This window comes from Pygocentrus nattereri, chromosome 28 (assembly GCF_015220715.1).
Source record: "Pygocentrus nattereri isolate fPygNat1 chromosome 28, fPygNat1.pri, whole genome shotgun sequence".
Taxonomy (NCBI): Eukaryota; Metazoa; Chordata; class Actinopteri; order Characiformes; family Serrasalmidae; genus Pygocentrus; species Pygocentrus nattereri.
Genome location: NC_051238.1, coordinates 21,453,974 through 21,480,311, shown reverse-complemented (window position 1 = coordinate 21,480,311; position 26,338 = coordinate 21,453,974). Strand labels below are relative to the sequence as shown.

Here is a 26,338-nt window from a genome sequence, read left to right as displayed (position 1 = left end):
ACCAAGCAATGCAGAATACCACCTCTGAACGCACAACACATCAAACCTTGAAGAAGATGGGCTATAGCAAAAGGGGGTCCAACCTTTTACTTGCAACTAATAAAGTGGCTGGTGAGTGTACATTATATACACCAACTGGCCACTTCATTAAGCACACTCCTTGTTTCTACAGTCTGTTTTATCAGCTTCACTTACCGTATAGTTGTATTTTGTAGTACAATTGTAGACAGTAGTCCATCTGCTTCTCTGCATACTTTGCTAGCCCCCTTTTGCACTGTTCTTCAATGTCAGGACCACCAAAGAGCAGGTATTATTTGGGTGGTTGATCATTCTCAGCCCTGCAGTAATGCTGACGTGGTGGTGGTGGTGTGTTAGTGTGTTGCGTTGGATCAGACTGTACTGGAGTATGTTTTTGTTGTTTTTCAGGTTTTGACAAAACTTAAAAATGACTGTTGCCCTTTACATTGTGTGTAAATTTCATAAACAATGGACCAAAAGAAATAGCCCAAAATTACAGGCATTCCCTTTACTTGCATTAAAAGTTTATTTTTGGAGATAAGAGGTTTTCTTACAATTGAGGCCCTCAAGGGAAACCGTAGCTTTCCACTTATGTCAGTTTACTTCTGATTTAGGTTTTAAGCAAACACTGTCTACTGTAGTCTGTTGATGGTTATGAAGTTCGTTGCTTTAAAAGCCATTTAAAAGCTCTATTTGAACGAGAGGGCTACAGTCGTGATTCTCTCATAGCAACATACAGCATGCAGGCAGCTGGGCTTCAGCCTACACTAACATCAGAGGGTCAGACTAGATAATACGCTTAGGCTTGAACTTTCACAGGACTCAAATTTTTAAAGATTTACAGTCTGTATTAACAGATTTTATTCTGCACTTCTGACTTTTTGCATTTGTTTCAGTGTCAGTATCAGATTGTGGACAACTAACTTTTCATAAGATTTAAATAAAAATAAAATATCTTTCCAATTTACAAACAGACATGATACTGATTCTAGGATTACAGTCAGTCCAGAATGTCCACTTGTGGGATGTGTGTGATATATTAAGTCATCTAAAATGATGGTGTGCTTTTGTTTTATTCAAGGTAGCGATGCACTGACATGGAAGTTCTTGGCTGAAACTGAAACTCAGGCACGCTGGGCCTTAAGCCAAAAGCCAAAAACAAGCTTGACAACAGGGCTGCAGCCAACAACTACTTTTGTAATCAATATGACTTTATTAATCAATAAGTTGAGAAGTGAAAATCTGCCAATATAGTCTGGTAATAATGTTTCATTCAGCAGATTAAAAATACAAGGATTATTCTTATTTTATAAACGCATAAAATACCTACCCTGTTTTCTTTTTTTTTTTATTTTCATTATCTTAATTTTTATTTTGTAAAAAGGGCTTTTAGATTTAGATTAGATAGAGCAGTAGATTTTTTGCCTCTGTGTGGTGGATTACATAGTGTCATGACTTTGATATTACAGGTCTTACACTAACAGTGCAGTTATCACATCAGATATGATAACTTAAAGCAGTTCCCCATACTTAATACTTTTCATATATAGAGGTTATCATTCAAAATAGATTTAAAAATTTTTAAATTCTCTTTTTTATGTGGAAAGTGGAATAAGTGTATCTTTAATCTTTTGTTTAAAGTGAAGTTTTTTCATCATTTTCAGTTTTTTGGGTTGTGCACGACACTGTAGTGCAGTTTGCGCTGTGTGTATTTCACATCAAATAAATGAGATGTGCAAACATCAAGCCAGGTAATCCACAGTTTGATTCGTTTTATCGTCAGCGTTATCGATCATGTCAATTAATTGTTGCGGCCCTACTTTACAATAAGTAAAACAATAAGCTTACTAAAATGATTACAATAAATGCAAAAAACTGAGGATACAGATGCTGTGTGGATGCTAGCAGGGGCTTTCTCCTCATTGCTCTGGAGTATTGAGCAGTACGTTTTGTTCTTAAATTGTATTAAACCTGTAGTGGAGAAGTTCCTCACTGCTCTACTCCATCTCGATACTTGGCATGAGCAGTGATTGAGGCAGTCATGGGCTGGAGGTTAGGGAAGCAGCCTCGTGACCGGAAGGTCGCTGGTTCGATCCCCAGAGCTGACAGCACATGACTGAGGTGTCCTTGAGCAAGACGCCTAACCCCCAACTGCTCCCTGGGTGCTGCGGATAGGGCTGCCCACCGCTCCAGTCAAGTGTGCTCACTGCCCCCTAGTGTGTGTGTGCTCACTAGAGTGTATGTGGTGTTTCACTTCACAGATGGGTTAAATGCAGAGGGGAAATTTCCCCGTTGTGGGACTAATAAGGGTCACTTAATCTTAATTACAAATCACTTGGGTAAGGCCCCTCATAGAAACTGTAAAATAGTCCCACATGTTCTTGTAGGTCTATTTAATTTTTTTTTGGACATTTTTCTCTTTCTGTTTTTTGCTTCAGCACGTCACCAATTCTAGTCACTGGTTTATGTTTTTCTATGAGCTCTTGGTAAAGTTAGTAAGCAGGTTAGTATATTTAGTAAGTAACTATCATAAGTAAGTAATAGTGCTACTCCTAACTATATGAATAAGTAAGTTAAGATGCTTAGTAAGCAGGTGCGAGTTGGTTAGTAAGCAGGCCCTTCTGCCATTCAGAAAGTTTGCGCAGCGCTGTAGTTTTACTGTTTTAGTAGTTCATGTTTTAAGATGTACTTTCAGAGAGCAGCTGCACTTCACATGTGCACATAAGCAATACTGACAGCTCTTGTAAAGCTGGACTGTGTGTTTGATGGCAGAGAGCAGAGTTGGCCCAGAGGGAGGTGGAGCGTCTGAGGGAACAGCTCGCCAGTGCCCGCAGTGCTTCTAAAGGGAGTGGCCCCTCCGACGAGGGTCCCAGCGAGGTATGGAAACTTCGACATTAAAGAGAGGGAAGTGCACTTCGCAAAAGCTCACAAAGTCTTCACTGCTTCCCAAACGATGTTGAGAAGAAAGAGTCACTTGTCCATACTGTAGCCCTCACACTACTGCCTCCTCATTAGTGACTCTTTGAAGCAATATGATTAGGAAACTGGAGTGAGAGAGAGAGGCAGATATTTTGAAGTTGAAACAGGATTTTCATGTTTTTTTTTTCCTCCTTTTCCCCCACTTGCTCTTCACACCGCCGTTCTGGTCCCCATCTCAGGGGAGAGGAGAGAGGGATGAGAAGGGCGAGTGCTCGCCGTCACGGCTGGAGGCGGTGCTGTTCTCTAAGGACAGAGAGATCCTGCGCCTCCTCGAGAACGTCCAGAGACTGCAGTTCACTCTGCAGGAAGTGCAGGACTCCTCGGCCAGTCAGATCGCAGAGCTGGAGCGCCAGCTGGCCTATAAGAGTGAAGCTATAGAAGTAAGTGGAGCTCAAAAGTTTCAGCCGTTAAAAAGACAAAGAACGTTTCTTCTCTTTATGTTTGTTTCTTTCTTTTTTCGTGGTTCCCCTTTATTTACGTCTTTCTTTCTTTTCCCATTTTATTTAGTTACTTTTGTCTTGATTCTCTCCCCACACTCTTTTTCTGTTCGTTTCTGTTTCTCTTGATTCTTCTCTCTTTTATTTCCATCCTTCGTTTTTCTTTCTTTCTTTTTTCTTTCTTTCTTTCTTTCTTTCTTTCTTTCTTTTTCTTCCTCTTGATTTCCTCTTTCTTTCTTTTTCTTTCTCTTGATTTCCTCTTTCTTTCTTTATTTCTTTCTTTTTCTTCCTCTTGATTTCCTCTTTCTTTCTTTCTTTCTTTTTCTTTCTCTTGATTTCCTCTTTCTTTCTTTCTTTCTTTCTTTCTTTCTTTTTCTTTCTCTTGATTTCCTCTTTCTTTCTTTCTTTCTTTCTTTTTCTTCCTCTTGATTTCCTCTTTCTTTCTTTCTTTCTTTCTTTCTTTCTTTTTCTTCCTCTTGATTTCCTCCTTCTTTCTTTCTTTCTTTTTCTTTCTCTTGATTTCCTCCTTTCTTTCTTTTTTTCTTCCTCTTGATTTCCTTCTTTCTTTCTTTCTTTCTTTTTCTTTCTTTCTTTCTTTCTTTCTTTTTCTTTCTCTTGATTTCCTCCTTCTTTCTTTCTTTCTTTCTTTTTCTCTTGTTTCCTCCTTTCTTTCTTTTTTTCTTCCTCTTGATTTCCTTCTTTCTTTCTTTCTTTCTTTCTTTCTTTCTTTCTTTCTTTTTCTTTCTCTTGATTTCCTCCTTCTTTCTTTCTTTCTTTTTCTTGATTTCCCCCCCTTTCTTTCTTTCTTTCTTTCTTTCTTTCTTTCTTTCTTTCTTTCTTTCTTTCTTTTTCTTTCTCTTGATTTCCTCCTTCTTTCTTTCTTTCTTTCTTTTTCTTGATTCCCCCCCCTTTCTTTCTTTCTTTCTTTCTTTTTCTTTCTCTTGATTTCCTCCTTCTTTCTTTCTTTCTTTCTTTCTTTCTTTCTTTCTTTCTTTCTTTCTTTCTTTCTTTCTTTCTCTTTCTCTTGATTTCCTCCTTTCTTTTTCTTTCGTTCACTTTGCAATTTCCTCTTATTTCTTTCCCTCTCTCTCTTTTTCCCCTCACTCCTTTGTTATCTTCTTCTTTGTTCTCAGAGGCACCAGTGTAGGCCTAAAGAGTCTATATTCGTTTCATTGTTTAGTTTTTCTCAAGTGTTTTGTTTGCTTCATCATTTATCAGCATGTCGTTGCTACACGTGTACAATATTCACCCTGTTTGCTGTTTGTTAAATGTATTAATATATTAAAGTAATACCACACTCGACTAATGCCATCAACTATCCATCAGCTTTTTCATGAGCTGAATCAGAGCTGGAAAACATAAAATGTTCCACTTCACAAAGAAAGCTGGGAAACACTGCTGCAGTGGAGTGGAAGGAGCTGTAGTTTTTGTAGAGGCGTATGATTGGCTCATACAAAGCAGCGACCTTGCTATTCGTTTGCCATAAGTGTTTGTCGGCTCAACATTCAGGCATGTTTCTGCACTTGTGTGGTTTTTGCTTGCGCTGGTTGCTACACAACAAGACGTGCCAACACTATAGCAGATTAAAGAGTTGGCAGAGTTAGTTAGAAGAAGTGAAACAAATATACTCTTGCTATTTTCATCATGTTCTTTCTCTGCTTCCAACGGAAAAAGAATTCGTCCTTCATTCTGTGTAGAAGTTTATTGAAGAATGCAGCAGGTGAATACATATGCAAGACTCTGCTCACCCTGCTGTGAACCCATTAGGACTCTATGCTGAAACTGGAGATATCACTTTTTCTATATCACTTTTTCTTTCTTTCTGATTTTTCGTGCATTTGTCTTTGACAGAGACTAGAGGCTAAACTGCAGTCTCAGCTCGACTATGAAGAGATCAAAACAGAACTCAGGTAAAAAGCAAAGTCAAATGATATTAATAAAAAAAAATTTGAATTAAAGGAAAAGTGCATGGATTATATTGGCAATGTGTCACTGTTAGTAAGGAGGGTCTTCCTCTTCTCCCCCCTACAGCATTCTAAAAGCAATGAAACTGGCATCCGCTAATGGAAGCTCATCCCAGGTGAGAGATCTGGCTTTAAAAATTGTGAGCTTTCATTGCTCAGGGTTAGTTCCCATCTCCGTTCTGCATTATATTGGCATGTTGTTCACCGCCACCCGAAACAATAGACAAATGAGTTCAGTTTTCCACAAAAAAGCACCTTTGTTTTTCTTTCAATAGTCCAGATCTGTCAATGAGGAAACTCTGCTGCGATGCGAGTGAATGCCTCGCTAGCCTTCATCCATAATGTGGATGCGCGCACCCACAGCCACTAGCATTGATTAATCTGAGTTTAACTGCCTCTGTGTTTGTGTACAGGAATCTGCCAAAGCTGCAGAGGCACTGTTGCTGGACAAAGAGGCCTTCCTTCCCTCCCATAAATTTCTGATGGACAAAGCCAGAGTCCTACACAGTAATGGTAAGGCTATGACCTCTCTCAGTTGATTTGTGCATTTTCCACTATTTTCTGGGCCTTTTGAAATGATTCTAATACAAATGAGCAGTTTTTCTTTAATCAGTTTGCTGTGACTTAACACATTGAACACTAACCTGTATTACTGAGGAAAACATTATCATACATGTACATATTAGGAACAATACTTATGGAAGTCGAGGAGAATTGGGCACAATCCAACACATTTTGCTTTATTAAATAATTTGAACGAGATCAATGATTTTTATGCAAGCAACCTCCTACAAGTAAAAACTTTTTTTATTGCACAGCCCAAAAGCACAGTGAGTGCAGATGTTACAATTTAGCCCACAGGTGGGATTAAGGGAGCCTAAAAAGTCTGATTAATCAGTTAATTCAACACAGTTCTGTGTTGTTTGAATCAAATAAGCTTTCTAACCAAAATGCATAAAAATATGTCCCTCAAAATCAATATGATAGGAAATGAGGCGCACTTATTTTTAACTGCAAACTACACCCACCGGCCACTTTATTAGGTACAGTTGCTTGTTCAGTTGCTTGTTAACACACATAGTTAATCAGCCACTCACACGGCCGCAACTCAGTGCATTTAGGCATGTAGAGGTGGCCTATGATAAGATGAGACAGTGACCAAAAGCATGTTCTATTGTTTTCTTGTTCTATTTATTGTTACATTTTGCCCAGGGTTATGTTTGCCCCACCCTCCCCTATTACTTTGTATAGTAGGGGAGAGTAATATATAAGCGAGATAATGATATACCCTATGTCTTTTATACCTTTGTTGTGATATCAGCACTAATCAACACTCAAGACTTTTAGGTGTTTAAACCATCTTTGGAGCACAATATGTTTGATATTAATTTAAACAACAGTTTGAAAAAGAAAACAACTCTTCATAGCAATCTGAAATATACAGATAAAGCAGAGTTTTGGAAAATGCTGTAACAGCAAAAAATAATAATACTTATAATATATAATCTCTACATTGCAGACGCAGAACATTAATATTTTGTACTTTCTTCTTGTTGTCCATTAAGAAGACCAATCCGATGGCTCCAGTAAGGACCTTAGCCGGCCTATGGGCTCATACTCCTCCCCTCCAGGGGTGTTACCAATGGATGGTCAGTCCTCCTCTAGTCCAGGACCGCCCAATCCCGATGGGGCTTCGACAGCCCACGACCTCCCCCGTCCTTTCTCAGTCTCCCCTTTTTCTGGCGATAAGCTTGCTGGAGAGCAGCTCCTGCAGAAGCAGCTTCTCTCTCCTCACTTCAAAAGGGACGGCTCCTCTCTCCTGGCCTTCCCCACTGCCCTGTTCGCAGCAAAAGCTGCCCTCATGTCAGCCAATCCGGGTTCTTCAGGCCCCGTGGCCATGGAGACAGGTTTACCCAGCAGCGACCAATCAGAAAGCGGGAGCTCAGGTGGTGGGGACGAAGATCAGCTGGACACGGCTGAGATAGCCTATCAGGTGAAAGAGCAGCTGCTCAAACACAACATTGGTCAGCGGGTTTTCGGGCACTATGTGCTGGGCCTCTCACAAGGCTCCGTCAGTGAGATACTGGCCCGGCCCAAACCGTGGAGGAAGCTGACGGTCAAAGGGAAGGAGCCCTTCATCAAGATGAAGCAGTTCCTGTCAGACGAGCAGAACATCCTGGCCTTGCGCACAATTCAGGTGCGCCAGAGAGGTGAGTGCATCTTACTGGCATCACAGCTCATGAAGGGGTGGAAATGGGCCGGCCCTGTTCTGAGAGTAAAAGTTGAGATGGAACGGGAATTCTGGCTTAGATGTCAAAAACCTGTAATTATTTTAATAGCGTAGTTTTACTGTGTTGTAAAGTTGCTGATGCACTTCAGGAACTGGATGATTATGATGATATATCTTTTTGAATGTGCAGTGAAACGTGGTGTGAATTCAGAACATTTTCACATTTAGGTTTGAGGTCTGCGCATTAAATTGAAGCACCAACCTGACCCGTACCCGCAACTTTGAGAACCAGCCCGATCAGGCTGGACTGGTTTGGACTAAATTTGAGACCAGTAGCCGACAAGAACCGACTCACACACATTAACAGAGATGGATTACTGCAGACAGATTTTTTTTACTAAAAAAGTAGACTTAAAATAGATTTGGAGAACTTAAGACTATAAAATGTTGGTGTAATAAATGTGTTCAATTTAGGGATCTCCACTCCCGGCATTTTTGAGTGGATCAGTTATCAGATAAAATAATTTCTTCTGTTGCTGTAAAGGAACCATAAACAGTATCCACAACCTGCGATGAGGCATGTTTCCAGAAGGTAGCAAAGCTGTTTAAATGTCTGAAGTGTGGAACTGCTTTAAGGTGGAAAATAAAAACATTTAATATCTCCTGTGCCTGTGTTTCAGGCACATTGTTTGAGTGACAAGCTGCCAATACAATGGATTGGATTGCTGGGCAGGGGCAAAGGGGGACGAATCAGGACCATCCCTATGTCAATTTTAAGATGAATCCTTAAAAGCAGTTCATTTTTTATTTTAAACTCATACAAGACAGCGTGCCAACCAAAACTACCCAGATGACAACAGTCATGTGGTCAGAAACTAACCACTGATGAGGGCTAGAGGCTGGTGAAACTGAGGTCAAGCACCCTGAGAAAACAAGCATCTGTGCAAGGATCACGCAGCCTTACAGCCATGCTATAAGATAGACATGCCATATTTGCCATATCTGACATATTTTTATGTAATCGCTGACCGCAACTGCCAGAGAACAGCAGCCGTGCTTCTCTGATCAACTTTTAGCCTGCTGCGCTGAAGTTCAAGTTAAAGATCCTCTCGCCACTGCTGCTCCTGCAGAAAGGCTTAATACATTTTGGACAAGCTTGTCAAGTAAAGTGCAAGAGACTTAAAGATCTTTCCTCAAACTCCTGACCTATTCTGAGCACAGCTGTAGAGAGAGAGGGAGAGCACAAGGCACAAATAAAAACAAATCTGTTATGTAAAAGTGGCTAGAAAACAAATCACAGCTAACACAAGCTCTCTGTTTCTGTGAAAAAAAATTTTTTCACACACAATTTTATCAGTAGCATATCTCTACTGTGGTCGCATGGTCATGTATTGGATCTGCATCCAGTCCAGGATCTCCTATGGAAGTGGCTGGAATCTGGTTTACAAAGATCAGATTTTTTGTGTTCACATTGCTTTTAAAATATTATTTCTTACAAGATTCTGTAATGTGAACGTAGCCTAAGTTCTGAGCCCATACCAAAATTTTATGTCCACTTGCCGATGTTTCCCTCTGTTCCATTATATTGCAAGGCAGCTATATTGTCGGCGTAGATCTTCCAGTGAGATGCTCCTGTCAGCTCCAGTATAGCACCTGAAACCCCAAGTGTTGCTGCAGTGCTTCCTCTCCCAGTCCGACCCTCCCCAACCCGTATTTGTTGTGATACTTTCAACTCTGTTTTCTTCTCGGGTTTTCTCAGCTTTGAAAGTGGAGCTTTCACGTGTTACTGAAACCCTCACTTGATGCCAAGTTCTCAAAGGCTGCCATTGATCTAGCAGTCAAAGGGAAAGCTTTGGAACTCCTCTCTGATCAACCATCCCACTCACCTCATCTCTCTCTCCCTCTTTCTCTGTCTCTCTCTCTGTCTCCCTCTCTCGATCTCCCTTTCCCTTTCTTTCTTACTCTTACTCTGCGTGGCAGGGAGCATCACTCCTCGCATCCGAACTCCAGAAACTGGGTCAGACGATGCCATCAAGAACATTTTGGAACAAGCTAAGAAGGAGATCCAGTCCCAACGAGGAGGTAGGAGTTGCTTTTCTAGACCTAGAGTGGCCCCGCAAAGTATTTGGACATTTGTGCCATGTTCAGATGTATTACATTCATCATGGTAATAAACAAAATGTCAAACCTAGTGGTGTTTATTTTATACAGACCATTACAAGACTGACATTTTATTTTTGGCAGAGTATTCTGAGTTCATGGTGCTATAATTGAACACAAGCTTACCAGCAGCATTGTAGGAAAAACTGCTCTGGACATGTTCTACCTCCTGTGCTTTACAGTACTCTTAGTGCAGTCTGGTTGGAGTTTTTCTCCAGGCTTTGTCCACACAGAGGTTCTACAGTCAGTTTATTGTTGTGCTGAAAGTGTTTCTCTGAAACACATATAATTTTGTTTAACATTTCATGAAATGACTTAAAGAACACCAGTAACATTTTCCAAGGGTTAAAGTGTCCACATACTTTTTGGGGTTGCTGAGCATTCAGCTCATTTCAGTACATAATTACACAATTAGAGGTGATTTTAACATTATATTTAGGACAGGAAGGGCGGCAGGTCCCCAGTGTTCCAGGGAGCTACTCCCAATCATTACAGATGCTGAAATAATGAGCATAACCAAAATTGTTATTGAGCTAGTACATTATTTACACTCATGTACCACTAATGTGAGCTCTATTGCATTCTATTTATTAAATTTATAGATCATGTACTGTTTTAGTCACCCTTAATTTAATATTCCAGGTTCGTTTCTCCAGTTACAAAGATCTCACAGTCTGTTCTGAACAACCCACCAGTGTTGAAAAAATACTGAACATAATAAAATAAGGTAAAATAAAAATTTGAAGCAAAGCAGTGTAAATATGGGAGTTGAATGGTGTGAATTCACAGATTAGTTTTCTTAAGCACTGAGCTTTGTGGACTACATTAATCATTCATATGGAATGTTAATACCTTTGTCATGTAGACTTTAAATATGAAACTTTGTTTCAAGCGGTTAGTTTTTTTATTATTTAAATTTTGAAAAATCCACATCACAGTGTCCCTTTAATCTACTCGTGCACTCACTTTATGAAACATTAAATAATACATTATATCCTCAAGCAGACTTCGGCTCAGTATGTCCTACGCACTCGTGGTTGGTTGAAGTACGTTTTTAAATTAAAATGAATATCCACTAAGGCATAGTGTGTGAAAGTAGTACATTATACCCACATGTATTTTTAGAAAGTATAGGTCAAACACAGATTTAGCACAGCTTATGCAAGTGTACTTTTCAAACGCATATTAAACGTCAGGTGGGGGGTGAAGTGAGATAATAGATCTGAAGATTACTTGCAAGGTTTTATTGCCCTGAAATAATGTTTGTCTGCTTTTTTTTGTTGTTTTGGTTTTTTTTGCTAAAGAATTTAGTATTCTCAAATTGTGGATCCACAGAAATGCTGTAACTATTCCATGGATATTACATTACATTTTACTGCTGAAAGTGTAAGCAGTCAGCAAGGTCCAGACGAATGCGGATAAAAGTGAGAAGAGCGCCTTTATTAACACGAGGCAAAGTCATAATCCGAGTACATGCGTGGGTCAAAACCGAAAGAAAATAGATGATCACAAATGTGATCATCTCACCAGGCAAACAAAACAAAAGAGCAATCCAAAAGACAAGGCCAAAAAGGGTCAATAGCACAAATCCAAAATCCAGCAATCAGAACAAAAGGGTAAGGAAAAATCGGAGTCAAAAAACAAGATCAGGGTCGGAACAAAACAGAGATAGGCAATCAGAAAACCGCTCGGTACGTTCGCAAGGGAAACAACACTTTGCACTTGACCTAACTAAAGCCCAAGCTTTTATACTAAACTATAGCAGTCATATGACAAAACCACACAGGTGAAACCAGTCAGTAAGGGTGACTGAGAGCGCGGATAGGTTCGAGACCGATCGTCACCAGTCACGTGATCCCCTGTTGACTCCTGGGTATTGGAGTCCATGATGGACTTATAAGTCCCTTATCACGTTCCCCCACGCAGTCGTGGGAAATGTAGTCCGCAACACTAGGAGAGTCTGCCTGAGGCGTGACAGAAAGCAAGATTCTATTACCTCTGATTTTAAGTACATTTTGGAAAAGTTTTGGAATCGGCCAGAGTTGGGGCAGTCATGGGACTGGAGGTTAGGGAACCAGCCTCGTGACCGGAAGGTCGCCGGTTCGATCCCCAGAGCTGACAGCACATGACTGAGGTGTCCTTGAGCAAGACGCCTAACCACCAACTGCTCCCCGGGCGCTGCGTATTAGGCAGCCCACCACTCCGGGCAAGTGTGCTCACTGCCCCCTAGTGTGTGTGTGCTCACTAGAGTGTATGTGGCGTTTCACTTCACAGATGGGTTAAATGCAGAGGGGAAATTTCCCCGTTGTGGGACTAATAAAGGTCACTTAATCTTAAAAAGTTACATAACATTATTAATCTGTATTCCGCTGATTATTCATAAACATTTTTTGGAAACGCCAAACAGACATACATATGTTTAAACACAACGACTGTCTATGCTGTGAATTATAATACATAATAATAGATAAAAATAAATGCAGTAAAAATGCATTTATAGTCTTATAGTCTTATAGTACAAGTCAAAAGTCAACTGACCTGACTGAATGGATCCTGTACATAAAATTGCCGTCTAAAAGTAGTTTTCAGACGCCGACAGTTCAGCACGTGTTCTTTAAGCCTGTTCAAAATGTTGCCCAGTGATCTTGAAGCCGCTTGAGAGAATGATAACTGTGGGCACATTTCATAGTTTTGTTGTCAATATAATTTTAAAATGTAGAAAAAAATAAAGAAGTTCCCTTTTAAGGTGTGTTCAGACATTTGACTGGTACTGTATATCATAGTGTCATAGTATCATACTGTATATCACCTGCATAGTACCAATGATTAATATATCAGCATCCTAGACTACCCCTGTCCTGCATGTGTAGTTGGCTTCCTTCAAACACACGTGATTAATCTAATCAGATCATTAACAAGCGCTTCGTTAATGTGTTAATGTGGAAGTGTTAGAGGAAAACAGTAAAATGTGCTGGGCAGGGCTGCTTCTGCAGGAGAATTGACAAACACTGTAGTAAGTTAAGTTTAAGTGATACTTTTTTGATCCCACAACCGGGGAAATTCCACCTCTGCATTTAACCCATCTGTGAAATGAAACACCACATACACACTAGTGAACACACACACTAGGGGCAGTGAGCACACTTGCCCGGAGCAGTGGGCAGCCCTATCCACGGCGCCTGGGGAGCAGTTGGAGGTTAGGTGTCTTGCTCAAGGACACCTCAGTCATGGACTGTCGGCCCTGGGGATCGAACCGACAACTTTCCGGTCACAGGGCCAGATCCCTAACCTCAAGCTCACAACTGCCCCAAAGCAGTATTTAGCTGATATTGAAGCTGCACTATGTTAGATTTTTGGTAAAACTGAAAGATGTGGCATTACTGAGTCAGGCGGTAAAAATGAACCCTGTAAAATCTGAAATAATTATTTGAGTGGTCATTGTCTTGATATCGTCACACACACAGACTCAAAAACAAGGTTCGGCTCAGTGTTTCGTTCACAGATGCAAAGTTAACACAATACTGATGAAGATATGATGATATTACATAATTCACTTACATCCTCAGAATACAGGTCCTTCATCAAGTTTTGGCTGAGTTCTCTTTGAATATTCTCTCAAAGCACTCAAAATCATCAGACTTTACATAATAAGGCTGCAATTGCACATTTCCACCAGAGAGGTCTCTAAATCCATCAAATGTTTTGGTAGGGCTGAACGATTTAAGGAAAGTATCTTATTTCAATTTGTCTGACAAATATCATGACTGCGATTCAAATTGTGATTATGTTCTACAAAAATAGAAACTTTCGGGCCAAGAAAACGAGGACTTGTGGTTGAGCTGTCATGTAAAAAGGTGTTTCATTGCTTCAATTTATTCTGACTCATCTACAGGCACTTCACACACTTTTATTAGGTTAAGTTTCTCCTCTTAAAACTGGCTCAGACGATGTTGTTGAAAATGTAGGCTGTAATTAAAATTGCAGCTTTTACGATTTGGTTTGACAAGTGGTTGGTGAGATGCCTAAGCCACATACTGTAATTCAAACATAAAGCTGTAAATTGCACTCTTTGCGAAAAAGGGCTCTTTATAGTACTAAAAAAGGGTTTATTGATTCCTTAACTCCATTTGGTGCTGTATAAACACTTTTTAGAAGGGTTCTTAAAAAAAGATATACAGCTGGCTTTTCATCATGTGGAAGATAACATTCAACCATTCAGCTTCAAAGAACCATTTATGTATTCAAATGGTTCTTTAAAGAACCCTTTAACAACCATGTTTATTGTTGTTGTATGCCTGCAATTATGCTTATAATATTGATATCTCGTACTTCATATGTCAATAATGATAAATATGATGAAAGAAAAAGGACTCTTAACAACTGTTATGGTATAAGTCAACAATCAATCACAGTACAGAGAAGAAGTGTTGAAAATGATTCCAGGACAGATTAGTGCTTCTTTCGGTTTTAGCGCTACTGGCTATATAACTAAACAAAACAGCAATCTGTTTTGGTTTTAATCAGTGTTTGGAATTGTAATTTATAGCTATAAAAACTGATAAGTTATCAGAATGATCTGTTATCAGGATTTGTGCTTTCTGAAAATCAATACAAAATTTTCATATCGATCAGAATATTTTTATCTATGTGCCTGTTTTGTGTAGGTGATGGTAAGTCCTCTCTGGGTGGCTCATCTGGCCGCAGCAGCAGTGGTGGAGGCAGTAACTCTGATGAAACCATTAAGAGCATCCTGGAGCAGGCGCGGCGGGAGATGCAGGCACAGCAGCAGGCTCTGCTGGAGATGGAGGCCTGTGGCCGGACGCCCATTGGAGACCGCCTGGGCCTGCAGGATCCATCCAAGAGTCTGCCCGTCCCCATGCCCGCCTTCATCAAACAGGAGGAGGGTGGTCCTGTGGCTGTGTGTGCAGCCAACCCTGTCGGCAGCCCCCAGACCCCTCTAAGCGTGCTATCCCCTGCCGCCTTTGTCCAGAACATTATCCGCAAGGTCAAGTCCGAGATAGGAGAGGCTGGGACCTATTTTGACCAGCACTGGTCAACTGAGCGGGGGTCAGTGATGACGGGCACAGGTGCTGTGTCTCACCCTTTCAACTCCGTCTCACCCTCGCTGTCCTCTTCCTCCTCCACTGGACACTCCTCCTCTGTGCCGCGGGCCTGGCCACGGGCTGAGAACGGTGACTGCACGCCTGGGCCTGAGGAGGCTGTTGAGGATGAGCCCCTGCTGGGACGTCCCGTGGAGGTAAAGGTGGAGCCAGAGGTGTCTGTAAGCGGGGAGCCTCCCTGCGGAGGAGCGAGGATGGGCTACTACCCCTCCTACATCCCCCGCACACTCAAGCCCACTGTGCCACCTCTGACCCCAGAGCAATATGAGATGTACATGTATCGTGAAGTGGACACTATTGAGCTGACTCGGCAGGTGAAGGAGAAGTTGGCTAAGAATGGCATCTGTCAAAGGATCTTTGGAGAGAAGGTAGATCACTGTATGGATACAGTGCTTGCAGTGTTCAGTATTGTTTCTAGTGTTTTTCACCTTTTTTCACCTGCCCTCCATCATCCGAGACCGCTGGTGCACTTGTTCTTTTTTTGCTTTTCATCCACAGTCCAGAAATCTTAACTCTAGCAGTTACTTAGATATTCAAAGGATCTGAGTGATAGTACACAGGTGTTAAGAACAGTTATAGAAGTCCTGATAATTCTGTTGATAAACTCTAGTATAGTTAGTCCAGTCCCAAAAAACTGTATAGTACATTGTTATATCAGCACAATATTCAGTAAAGTGTTCGTTTAATATAGACAGTTACACACAAATCAGTCACTGCAAACTTTGTAATAACACGTTGCAGAGTTTGTTTTCTGCATTTTTGCTTCATTTTGGATTGCAAGTTGTGCTTTGCTGCCACCTAGTGGTGGACCAGAGGCTACACTACAAATGATTGCCACTAATGAGTCCTTTTTTTTAGTTTATTTAATGTAATAATTAGAGTCCATGATACATTAATATATATTATGTTACAATATGCATATTAGTATAAATTACAATGGTTAAAGCACTTTTTTCTGATCTGTTGAAGTCTTTTTTTTATGTCAACTTATTTTCACTCAGTAAATCCTCAAAACCTGTCATTTGACAGGGGGTGTTCTTTTTGTTTTTGGATACATGGATCTAGTTTGTGAAACCTGTTTGTATGACTGACTAACTGACTGTATCTGATTTGTTTCTCCAGGTGCTGGGCCTTTCTCAGGGTAGTGTCAGCGATATGCTGTCCAGACCCAAGCCCTGGAGCAAGCTCACCCAGAAGGGCAGAGAGCCTTTTATCCGTATGCAGCTGTGGCTTCTGGACCAGCTAGGCCAGGGCCTGAATCAGCAGCCCAACCACAGCCACAACCAGGGTGAGTTCACTTAGACAGAGATATTTAAATGACAATAATCTTATGGGTACTTGCTTTAATGGAGCTGCATTGTATGATGATTGCATGAAATTAATTGAAAACCTCTATAATCTCTATAATTATCTGTCCTTAGATAAAAGCCCAGTGACGACTCGCTCGTCTCCATCCCCTCCCCCCAGCCCAGAGGAGAGCCACCCAAGCCTGCCCCTGGAGCCGGTCAGCTTAGCCCTAGAGAGCAGCAAGGAGAACCAGCACCCCCAGCAAGTGGAACCACATGGAGGAAAGACCACCCCAGGCATGGTACCCACGCAGCAGCCCCACACCCCACTGGGCATCCAAGAACTGGTGGCCATGTCCCCAGAGCTGGACACGTATGCCATCACCAAGAGAGTCAAGGAGGTGCTCACTGACAACAACCTGGGTGAGCTCAGCAGTTTTGCATGGTTTGAGATACGTACAGAATGTAGACCATTTCTGTGTCTCAGTTATTGAGCTATTTCAAGTCAATGTTCAATATGAACCTTAGATCTATGTGGGGGAGTTTAGATTTTTTTTTTTTTTGAAGGTTTATGTGAAAAATCTTTTCGACTGCAAATGCAATTCTATGCAAAAAATGTGTTTGTCCCTGGTCAAATGACTTTTTATTGAGTTTCTTTGCAGAACACATTTTAATGCCCAATTACGTATGTGTGATTTCAGGCCAGCGTCTGTTTGGTGAGAGTATTCTAGGTCTGACTCAGGGCTCAGTTTCAGACCTGCTGTCCAGGCCCAAACCATGGCACAAACTGAGTCTGAAGGGCCGAGAGCCGTTTGTCCGCATGCAGCTTTGGCTGAATGACCCACACAATGTGGACAAGCTGAGGGACATGAAAAAAATGGAGAAAAAAGGTGAACAAAAGGAAAATGGCTTGCATGTGTATAATATGGGTCAATGTTTACTGTTGATTACTGTAAATATATTGCCGACGTACAACCTCCTGTTTTAGAATAGAAAAAAAGCAGTCATACTTTTAAAGGTACAGTTCTTGTCTCTGGGACAGTGCCCTATAAATTACAGTCTGTGTACCCTTAGGCACAAGTACTTAGACCTTTACAGCTAAGAAAAGATACACATTATTACCTTTGGGTTTGATTTAAGGTATTTTTATGTCAGTTTGACCCAAGACAACAGAGTTGAACCCTTGTGGTATTTCTGCTTCTGGCTGTACCTTTAAGGCCACAGTTCAGCAAAAAGTCAAATCTACGTTTTGCACTTTGCCCCAAATGCAGTTGATCGGCCAAAGACACTCTTGTTTTTGCTCTAGAGCTGAGAAGCTAATGGGGTTAACAAGTAATGTAGCTCTAGTGCAAAACTGAATGAGCAAATATGCTTTTACCAACTCCCTACATGTGGTTGTGTGAATTAGATTTTAAATTAGATTTTTTTTTCACCACACTGTCCTTTTAAAAGATGTGTTGAAATATAAAAAAATGAAAAAGTGGAACTTTTCTTTATGATGTCTCTGTGGTTATATGCATCTCTTGTAGCTTACCTGAAGCGCCGATATGGCCTGTTGAGTCCGAGCTCTGACAGCGACTCTCCTGGTGCTCGGTCTGACTGCATCAGCCCAGGCCTGGCCCCCATGGACCTGTGTCCTTTCAGCCAAGCCAAGAAGCCCAGAGTTGTTCTAGCTGCTGAAGAGAAGGAGGCTCTGAGGAGAGCTTATCTTCAAGAGCCCTATCCCTCCCAGCACACTATCGAGATGCTGGCCACTCAGCTCAACCTCAAAACCAATACAGTCATCAACTGGTTCCACAACTACAGGTCAGAAATGAGTTCTGGTTTCGTGTAACTTGTACCTCATGTGCCTGTGGCAACTACACTGAAAACTTAGGAGGATCTAAAAATGCTGCAAAACTGAACATGTTTATATATGGGGGAATCGTGGGCTGGAGTTTAGGGAACTGGCCCTGTGTTTGCCGGTTTGATCCCCAGTGCCGACAGTCCATGACTGAGGTGTCCTTGAGCAAGACACCTAACCCCCAATTGCTTCCCGGGCGCCGTGGATAGGGCTGCCCACCGCTCCGGGCAAGTCTGCTCACTGCCCCCTAGTGTGTGTGTATTCACTAGTGTGTATGTGGTGTTTCACTTCACATATGGGTTAAATGCAGAGGTGGAATTTCCCGGTCTGTGGGATTCAAAAAGTATCACTTAACTTAAAATTATGTTAAATGAAATAAGACTAAGAAATAATAAGGTAAAGAAATAGGTCAATTGAACCTATATGGAAAAGAAATAAATGTAAATTTATAAAAAAAAACATTTGAAATGCATCAAAATGGCCAACAATATATTTTTACTAGTGTTTAAAATATATTTTGGAATGAAATTTGAAATATATTTCACAAATATGAAAATGCATATATATATATATATATATATATATGTGTGTGTGTGTGTGTGTGTGTGTGTGTGTGTGTGTATTTTCAGTTTGAGAAATATGTGACATACATTTAGTATAATACTGATAAACACAACAGAATAATAACATAATAACACAACATAATAATGTATCATTTCCAAAGTGAGTATTGGTAGTAAGTACTTGAGCTGAGCTGGGTAGTGTGCACTCTGGTTAATGAAGTTTTGCAATAGTTTGCACCCTGGTTAATGAATTTGCTCCAGCAGCCTATTGCCAGATTGGATCTGACAGAAAATCTATTCTGAAATCGGTAAAACTGAGCACTAAGCTTATAAGGAGTGGCAGTGCCTAAGAAAGAATCAGGGTAGTGGCATGAGTAAAACGCAGAATTGCATCAGTTCAAGCATTGGCTGCCAGTCCTGACAACTAAACCAGCAAACTAAATGAAATAATTGTTGAAATAATAAAATAAGGATATTAATATTAAAAGAAATGGAGAAATAAGTATTTTACTTTTACATTCTGCTCATGTTTTCAAACCATTTGTGTGGCATCTTCATATATATTAGAAATGGCCAGTCATTGATTTGAAGAGCACAAGCTTTTATCACACACTTTCACCTTTAGCTACACCCCTGGATCCAGCCCAAAATCCAGCTCACATAGGCCTTCTATGTGCTGCTTAGGAGCTGAGTTAGTAAACACTGCTATATGTAGCCAAGTGATTTCCGTTATATTCCCAGTACTGAGAACCCGGCATTCAGCACAGTTTGTTTTCTCTACTCTTACATACTAGGACTAGCACAGGGGACCTTGTTAATTACTTAATGAGTTGAATCAGGTGTGCTAGATCAGGGAAAACACAAAAATGTGCCCAGGACTAGGACTGGGAATCTCTGTGCTGTTGAGAGCCTGCTGTGCGACTTCAGAATCTTTGATGGAGACCTAGCACCACCTTGTGGACAGTATAAATAGTACCAAAAAGTATACTAGACCAGAGAACTTATTTTCTGATTTTATCAGCAATAATTTCCAGTGACACTCTTAGATGCTTAAGTCTGTGCATTGTCTTGATTTTCCACTTGTAAGCAGGTCACGGATGCGGCGGGAAGTCCTCATGGAGGGTCCTCAGGACAATGACATTGATGCAGAGCCTCACAACTATTCTCCTTCTGTGGTTCGCAGTCCCGTCTCCGACGGTGATGAAAGGAAACAAACCCCGAGCATCCTTGGCCACCCTCCCAGCAATGGCCCCAGGCCACTGGCCGTCAAACAGGAGGCAGGCTTGTTGGAGGACGATGAGGAGTTCCACATTAGGCAGGCTAAATGCTCCTCCATGGGTGTCCAGTTCCCCCAGCTGAAGACTGAGAGAGAGGAGCAGGCATCTGGTTACAGGGACCCAGCTCTGCCCCCACACTGTCCCCAGGGCCTCAGAGAGGATGAAGCGGGCAGCAGTGAGGTCCAGGGCATCCATTCAGGACCTCTGTCCTCAGAGGGCATCCAGAGAAGCAGCTTGGCTGCACGTGAAGGCGAAGACCCGGATAAGTCGCCGGTAGATCCAGTGAGCTTCAAGGCCTCATCAGAGCCCTGCCGCGGCAGCCTGGAGGTGTCCCTCAACTCTCCGTCTGCGGCGTCCTCGCCCGGTCTCATGATGTCTGTCTCTCCGGTCCCATCCTCCTCAGCCCCCATCTCTCCATCTCCACCTAACCCACCCCCAACAAGCACTAACTCCAGCCACGAGCCCCCGTCTGGCCCCAGTTATGGCCTGGACAATCCCCAGTCCCTGCACAACCCCAAACACAGCAAGAGCACTCAGAGGCGCAATGAGAAGATGGCCAACCTGAACAACATCATCCACCGCCTGGAGCGAGCTGCCAACCGCGAGGAGACCCTTGAGTGGGAGTTTTAAGGCAAGGCTGCTAGTCTTGTCCCAGACACTGAAGTCTCTGTAAGAGAACTTACTCTGGAAAAGGCTCTTGAAGAGGTTCCCTGTTCTAAAGTCTGGAGCTAGGCTCCACATTTGCCTGTCTGGGTAGCCTCACAAGAAAAACAGATGAAAAAAAAGAGCGATACTCTCCAACTCTCGCAGACAAAAACCCAGTATCTCCCCGTCAAAGACTTTTAAGAAAGAAAAAAAATATTTATAAACGTGTTTTAGGTATTTTGATAAAAAGGATCTTACTTTGAATTCTATGTTACAGCACTAGCTGTTGTGTTTTAAACAATGAAGGAGAGAAATACTCTTTGACATGAAGACTTTGCAGCTATGGTGTCATGAAATGCACACTGAAGTCCTGTAGATTGCCACTGGGTGAGATTATTTCAAATGAGACCTCTGTCTTAAGCCATCAAAAAGCACTACTTATTTAAAGAAAAAAAAAAGACACTGACCAAATTTGCTACTTTTTGAATAGCAATTTTTCAGATTTTGTCTGTAAGACGGGACAGTTAAAGTCATATAACATGAGAGCTTCATACTGACTGAGGGATAGTCCTTAAAAGACTCTAAATAGTGAACAATGCGTATGTACTTAGTTTCTTGGTGACATGTTTTGGAACATTTGTTACACAAGCGTATAATGTGTGGTTGTACGTGCTGTAGAAATTGTCTGCAATAGCCTTCTCCGAACAAGATGTAGCATGGTACTCAACTTACCCTCTTATCCTCTATAGTTAGTAACCTGTGATATACTTGAGCGATTAAAAAAAAGTGAAAACGTTGGAAAATTCAGCAAAAAGTAAGAAAAAAGGAATTGTAAAAAAAAAAAAGTTGAACGATAGAAACTTTTCAGTGAACTTGTTCTTGGTTTTTCTTTTTTTGTTTTTTTCCCTTTTTTCTTTAAAGATTCTTTGAGGTTTACAATAGGGACTTTTGTGCACTTGAAAGTGAGTGAGCCATTTGCCACTTGTAGAGCAACGTACTTGTCTTCAGTAATTTATTTTGCTTTTGCCTCACTCTCCCTCTGATGCACTGATCTCACGCAGACATGGGCCAAGGCAAGGCCGCTTACCTCAGCGTCACGGTTTGGAGCCAGGGATTTGATCCCTGTGATTCAGAGCTCTTTGTCCCAAAAGGTTTGGATCCAGTCATTATGTAATACAAGCTTGAAACGCGCCTCAAAGACCATTAGGGAGAAACTGGTGAGATAGGCCAGTCAACTGGGAACTGTTAGCATGAACATGTTTCAGAGTAACCATTTATTTCCCTTTTTCCTTTCTATTTTTTTTTCCAGGTGTAGGAATTTTCAGTACACATATACACTAGAGGTGCCACTAGGTTCCAATATGAGACCAATATCAGCGGAAAATGTTGGCTCGGATGATGCTGGACTTGAAAAATTTATTTGAGAAAGACTTCTCTGATTGTGTCACAAATCTAGGCTTAAATATCACAGAACTGCAAAGTCACAACATTATTAGCCACATGATAACAGTAAGGGTGGCAGTGAGGACTGTTTTAGTACTTTGTGTTTGATATATATATATATATATATATATATATGGTATTGTGCAAAAGTCAGAGACCACTCTTTTGGTTTTTCAATTTCCAGTCAAAAGTCCAGTCCAGTTAAATACGTTATTTATTTTTCAGTGTCAGAAAAAATCAAGATAAATGTAGTTAAAAGAAAACTGCATGAACACTTCCAGCGGTAAGTATATCAAATCTAGCTGTATTTCATTTGTCCTCTTTTCCACTCTTTTACCGATGAGTTACAGCTGTGTCTTTCCCCACAAAAATCACTGACATCATGTTCCCAAACAGACAAACAACTACCCAAACACCTCAGCTGCCTTAAAATTTCTTTCTCATGTGGGCCTAAAACGACTAAAGGAGATATTTGTTAAGAGATTATATATAAGATAGTCCACTCACATAAGAGAGAGGAAAATCCAAGGAGTTTCTAGCAGTGGGGTTGAAAAGCTGTTAGAAGACATGCAGAAAATGGGACTCTTAATAAATATCCAAGACTTGGTAGACCAACAGACCTGTCACCTTTGAGAAATGAAGAGATCCACTCCGCTCTTGCTTCAGATCGGAAAACAATCCAAAGGTGTTTCTGTCCATCCTTCCGCTGTGCGAAGACGACACAACGCAATGGGTCTGAAAGCACGTTTAAATGTGAAGAAGCAGTTACTGAGAAAATAGAGCCGCATTTCCATTACAGCACTGAAACTGCGCACCTCAGGGCTAAAGACTATTAAAAGTGTAACTGTAACTGACATTACCCGGACAGGGAGAAGCAGAAAAATCACACAACTTCTAAGACTAAACTTTCTTTGAAAAACTGAAAGCGAGTCTCCAAATCAAATAAAACCGAAGCTCTAGGGTGAAGGCAAAGGGTGGATACACGTAATACTGAAGAAGATATTATATTTAGTTGTTGAGGTTCCTTTGTAGTTTTCTGTCAAGCAAGTAGGTTTATTCTTTTATCTGTAAAAAGTATTTATTTAACATACTTGACTGGAAATGAAGTAAAGAAAGGGGATCTGTAACTTTTGCACAGTACTGTAAATATTTTTCATTTTATAGCTTTGTAATTGTTAAGGAAATATCAGATTGCATTTATATTATTACATCTGATAGTCAAGGAAAAGAAAAGTGGAATCGTGCCATCTCTGGTATTCATGCTCTATTCGTCCATTCCTCACTTGTCCTCTCAGGGCCCCTCTCCCTGGTCCTCATGTATGTGAATACTTCATCATACAGACAGGCAGCAGCTAAACCCTCCGATGTTAATGGCTCCTCCTACATCGTTGCTGTCATAAAACCTTGTATCTTTGAAATATTCAGAAATGTATGTAACACGGCTTTATTCCAGGTAATGGGCCATGTTCACACAATGTGAATGGCAGCTGGAGCTTATAAAACGATGTGAGATCAAACAAACAAACATTACGAGTTACACGGTTTAATATGACGGCGACCGACGAGAGCGCTTACTTGGTTACGGTCATGATTGCTGTTGATGTGACTGCAGCGAGTGTCCTTACGATGTCCTTTCCTGGGGACTAAAAACGATGCTGGGCACATCTGGCTGTTTGTAACTGATGATGCGTATGCGATGAGCATTTTAGAAGGGTTTTTAAAAACCTTTGGTTTTGGAAGTCTGTTCACTTCAGTGAACTTGATGTTCCTTGTTTGCTGTTTCAGCCTGTAGCAACACTCATTACAGCTTCTCTGCTTCAAAGGAGATCCAATGATTTTGTTTCACTGTTTTAAAAAGAAAAAAAAAGGCACAGAAGCATTATTGTACAAGCAAGACGAGACACACACACTCAAACGTTGGCAGACGACAAAACTGGAAGACTGTTAGCATGTCGTGTGGAAAAAGAAGAAACCCTCGCCCGGTCATTTTTGCGGTACACTCTTCGTTTTAACGTCTTAGAGACTTGTGCTCACATAACGTCTAAAAGAAAAAAGCTAAGCACCTGAACCAAGTTGTTTTAGTTTAATCTATCACTTAGCGTTTGTTTAATGTAGAAATAGGCCTAGTATTTTGGGCGTTCTGCTGCTGGTTATTGAAATGCTGTTTTTTTTTAATTTTATTTATATTTTGACACAATTACAAGTGTTGCTTTCCTACTGAGTTTATCGTTTTCTTTCTACTCTTTCTTTTTCTCAATATGTATAGGTCTTCAATACCTCGTATGAGAACTACTTACAGCACTTACCGTTTAAAAATCGTGAAGAGTCGAGAAAAGTTTGAGTATGGAAATTCTTCTAACTTTAGTGTTCCACAAGTCTTTGCCTTGATGTATTGTTGAAGTCGGTAGTAAACACTTGCACATGTCTAACTAGTACTGAGGATTGGAATTATAAACACGTGTATAGATATATGAATATTACACATGTACTGAGAAATAATAGGGGATCTCGACACTAGCGTGCTGATGTATTTAAAAAAAAAAAAAAAAAAAAGAGTGTACAGTTATATTAACCAAACACACAGAGTCAGACCTTGTCTGGCAAGCTTGCCCATGTTCTAGAAACTTCTCTCAGGGTAGTCTTGCTTCTTTAAGCTTTACAAGAACCTGTCAGGTCACATCACTGGTCAGCTTTAACTGTTCACGCCACTGTTTGTTGTTTTTTTTGTTTGTTTGTTTTTGTTTTTTTTTTCCCTACAACATGAAGGTTCCATTTTTCAGCCTAATATAATGGCTTTTCATGGAAAGCTCTGAGCAACCGGAGCTTAGCTGTTAGCTGACGATGAGAGGTGCTGAAAGCTGAAATCAGGACAAAGACAGATTGGTGGTGCTCATGTTTACTCTTCCTTTATTTTGGTCTGTGCTTAATTCAGATTTTATCTACACCCTTATAGATGTATTGTTTTGGCACGCAGCGGTTAACAGACAAAAACAGTACTGATGCTGTTAAAAATGAGACCTGGAGACTCTTTTTAGCCGAGGTAAAGCCACTAGGCACCTACGAAGTGTACTATAATAAACTGCCCACTTCAAGGGATTTTTTTATTTTACATTCTTTGCGGAATTCAGTTGTTGAGATGTAAACAGTCCGAGTGGTTTGATGTGAAATGGTTAATTGTAGAGGTGATGGGCACCAAGGATCACAGTGTCTGTAACGCAAAATTAGCTATTTTAATAACAATCCAAAATAACCAGTGAACATATCGCTGCCGTCGGAAGAAAACCTCGTATCTCCATTTTTGTAATTTCTCAGTTTTTGACATAATTTCAAAGGACCTGTTGCTCTGTACATTGTGTGGAAATTTCATGATGAACGGATCAAAAGAAACAGCCCAAAATGACTTGGAAAGACGTCTGGTTCCATTGACTTGCATTAAAACTACAGTATTTTTTTCTTTCCACTGTGAAGTTCCAATTTTGGAGAAACGAGGTTTTCTTCCGACAACAGCGATATATGAGTCTCTGGAATTTTTTTATGTAATGTTGATATTAAAAAAATAGTGGTAAAAATTTTTTTAGGACTGTTTTGCCAGTGACCTGCATGTACACCTCTGCCTTCAGTGTGTTAATATTTCTTAGGCCATAAGCTCAACTCAAAACTACTGCGAAACAGTGTCTTAGACATCAGGCGGTGTCATATCTATTTCATGTGATAACTTTCTCTAAAAGGTTGCTTTTTAGAGGCGTTAAATGTTTGAGGCGTCTGGTTCCTATCACCGCCACTGACACTAATTCTGACTTCATTAGTTCCTCTAGAACAGCATTAAACATCAGACCACTCCGAATGAGCCTGTTTACATATTAACCATTTAATTATGCAGAAAATTTGAAAATTCAGTGGAATTCCCCCTTCCCCTTGCATTGTTGTCCAAAACAGAGATGATTCATAGCAGCAACAAACATGCCGTCACCTGAATTACTGAGATTAACTTTTCCTACGATTCTAAGATCTTTTTAATTATCTATCTTAACGCCTTTACATTGGATTCTTTTTTTTCTTGCATGCACTTTTCTTACGTTACCTTCATAAAGAAATTGTATGTTGTCTTTTGTATTATCTCAAGAAATCAGCACTTGCGCTCTAAGGTTGGAGAACTATTTCCCTGCATGCCAAAATTGGAACTGGAAGACACTTCGGTGACGTAACACGAAGAGCCTAAGAAGTATGTTACACATAGGCTGATGGGTTTTTACCTCAAAATGATTTCAGCCATAACATACTGTTACTTTGGTGCTTAGGTGTATTGTGAGCCCACTAATCTCACAACCCTTATTATACACTGTCCAGAGTGAGTGGAAGGCCCCAACTTCAAA

At 40.8% G+C, this 26,338-nt stretch overlaps 1 protein-coding gene across 9 annotated transcripts in view; it reads left to right on the top strand.

Annotated features, from left to right (window-relative positions):
• cux2b (cut-like homeobox 2b) overlaps positions 1-24,518 on the top strand; it is a 182,679-nt gene extending 158,161 nt beyond the window's left edge. For 6 of the 9 annotated variants that reach the window (XM_017702803.2, XM_017702804.2, XM_037535853.1 and 3 more), the window contains 13 exons: positions 2,791-2,895; positions 3,177-3,377; positions 5,286-5,344; positions 5,466-5,514; positions 5,812-5,911; positions 6,964-7,608; positions 9,609-9,710; positions 14,453-15,276; positions 16,031-16,196; positions 16,330-16,617; positions 16,896-17,084; positions 17,724-18,000; positions 19,688-24,518. In XM_017702803.2, the coding sequence (XP_017558292.1) occupies positions 2,791-2,895; positions 3,177-3,377; positions 5,286-5,344; positions 5,466-5,514; positions 5,812-5,911; positions 6,964-7,608; positions 9,609-9,710; positions 14,453-15,276; positions 16,031-16,196; positions 16,330-16,617; positions 16,896-17,084; positions 17,724-18,000; positions 19,688-20,507 (3,825 nt within the window). In that variant the 3' untranslated portion in view covers positions 20,508-24,518. The remainder of the gene's footprint in view (positions 1-2,790; positions 2,896-3,176; positions 3,378-5,285; positions 5,345-5,465; positions 5,515-5,811; positions 5,912-6,963; positions 7,609-9,608; positions 9,711-14,452; positions 15,277-16,030; positions 16,197-16,329; positions 16,618-16,895; positions 17,085-17,723; positions 18,001-19,687) is intronic. The other 3 variants (XM_037535856.1, XM_037535851.1, XM_017702805.2) reach the window with 3 other exon arrangements.
• Positions 24,519-26,338: the final 1,820 nt, after the last annotated feature.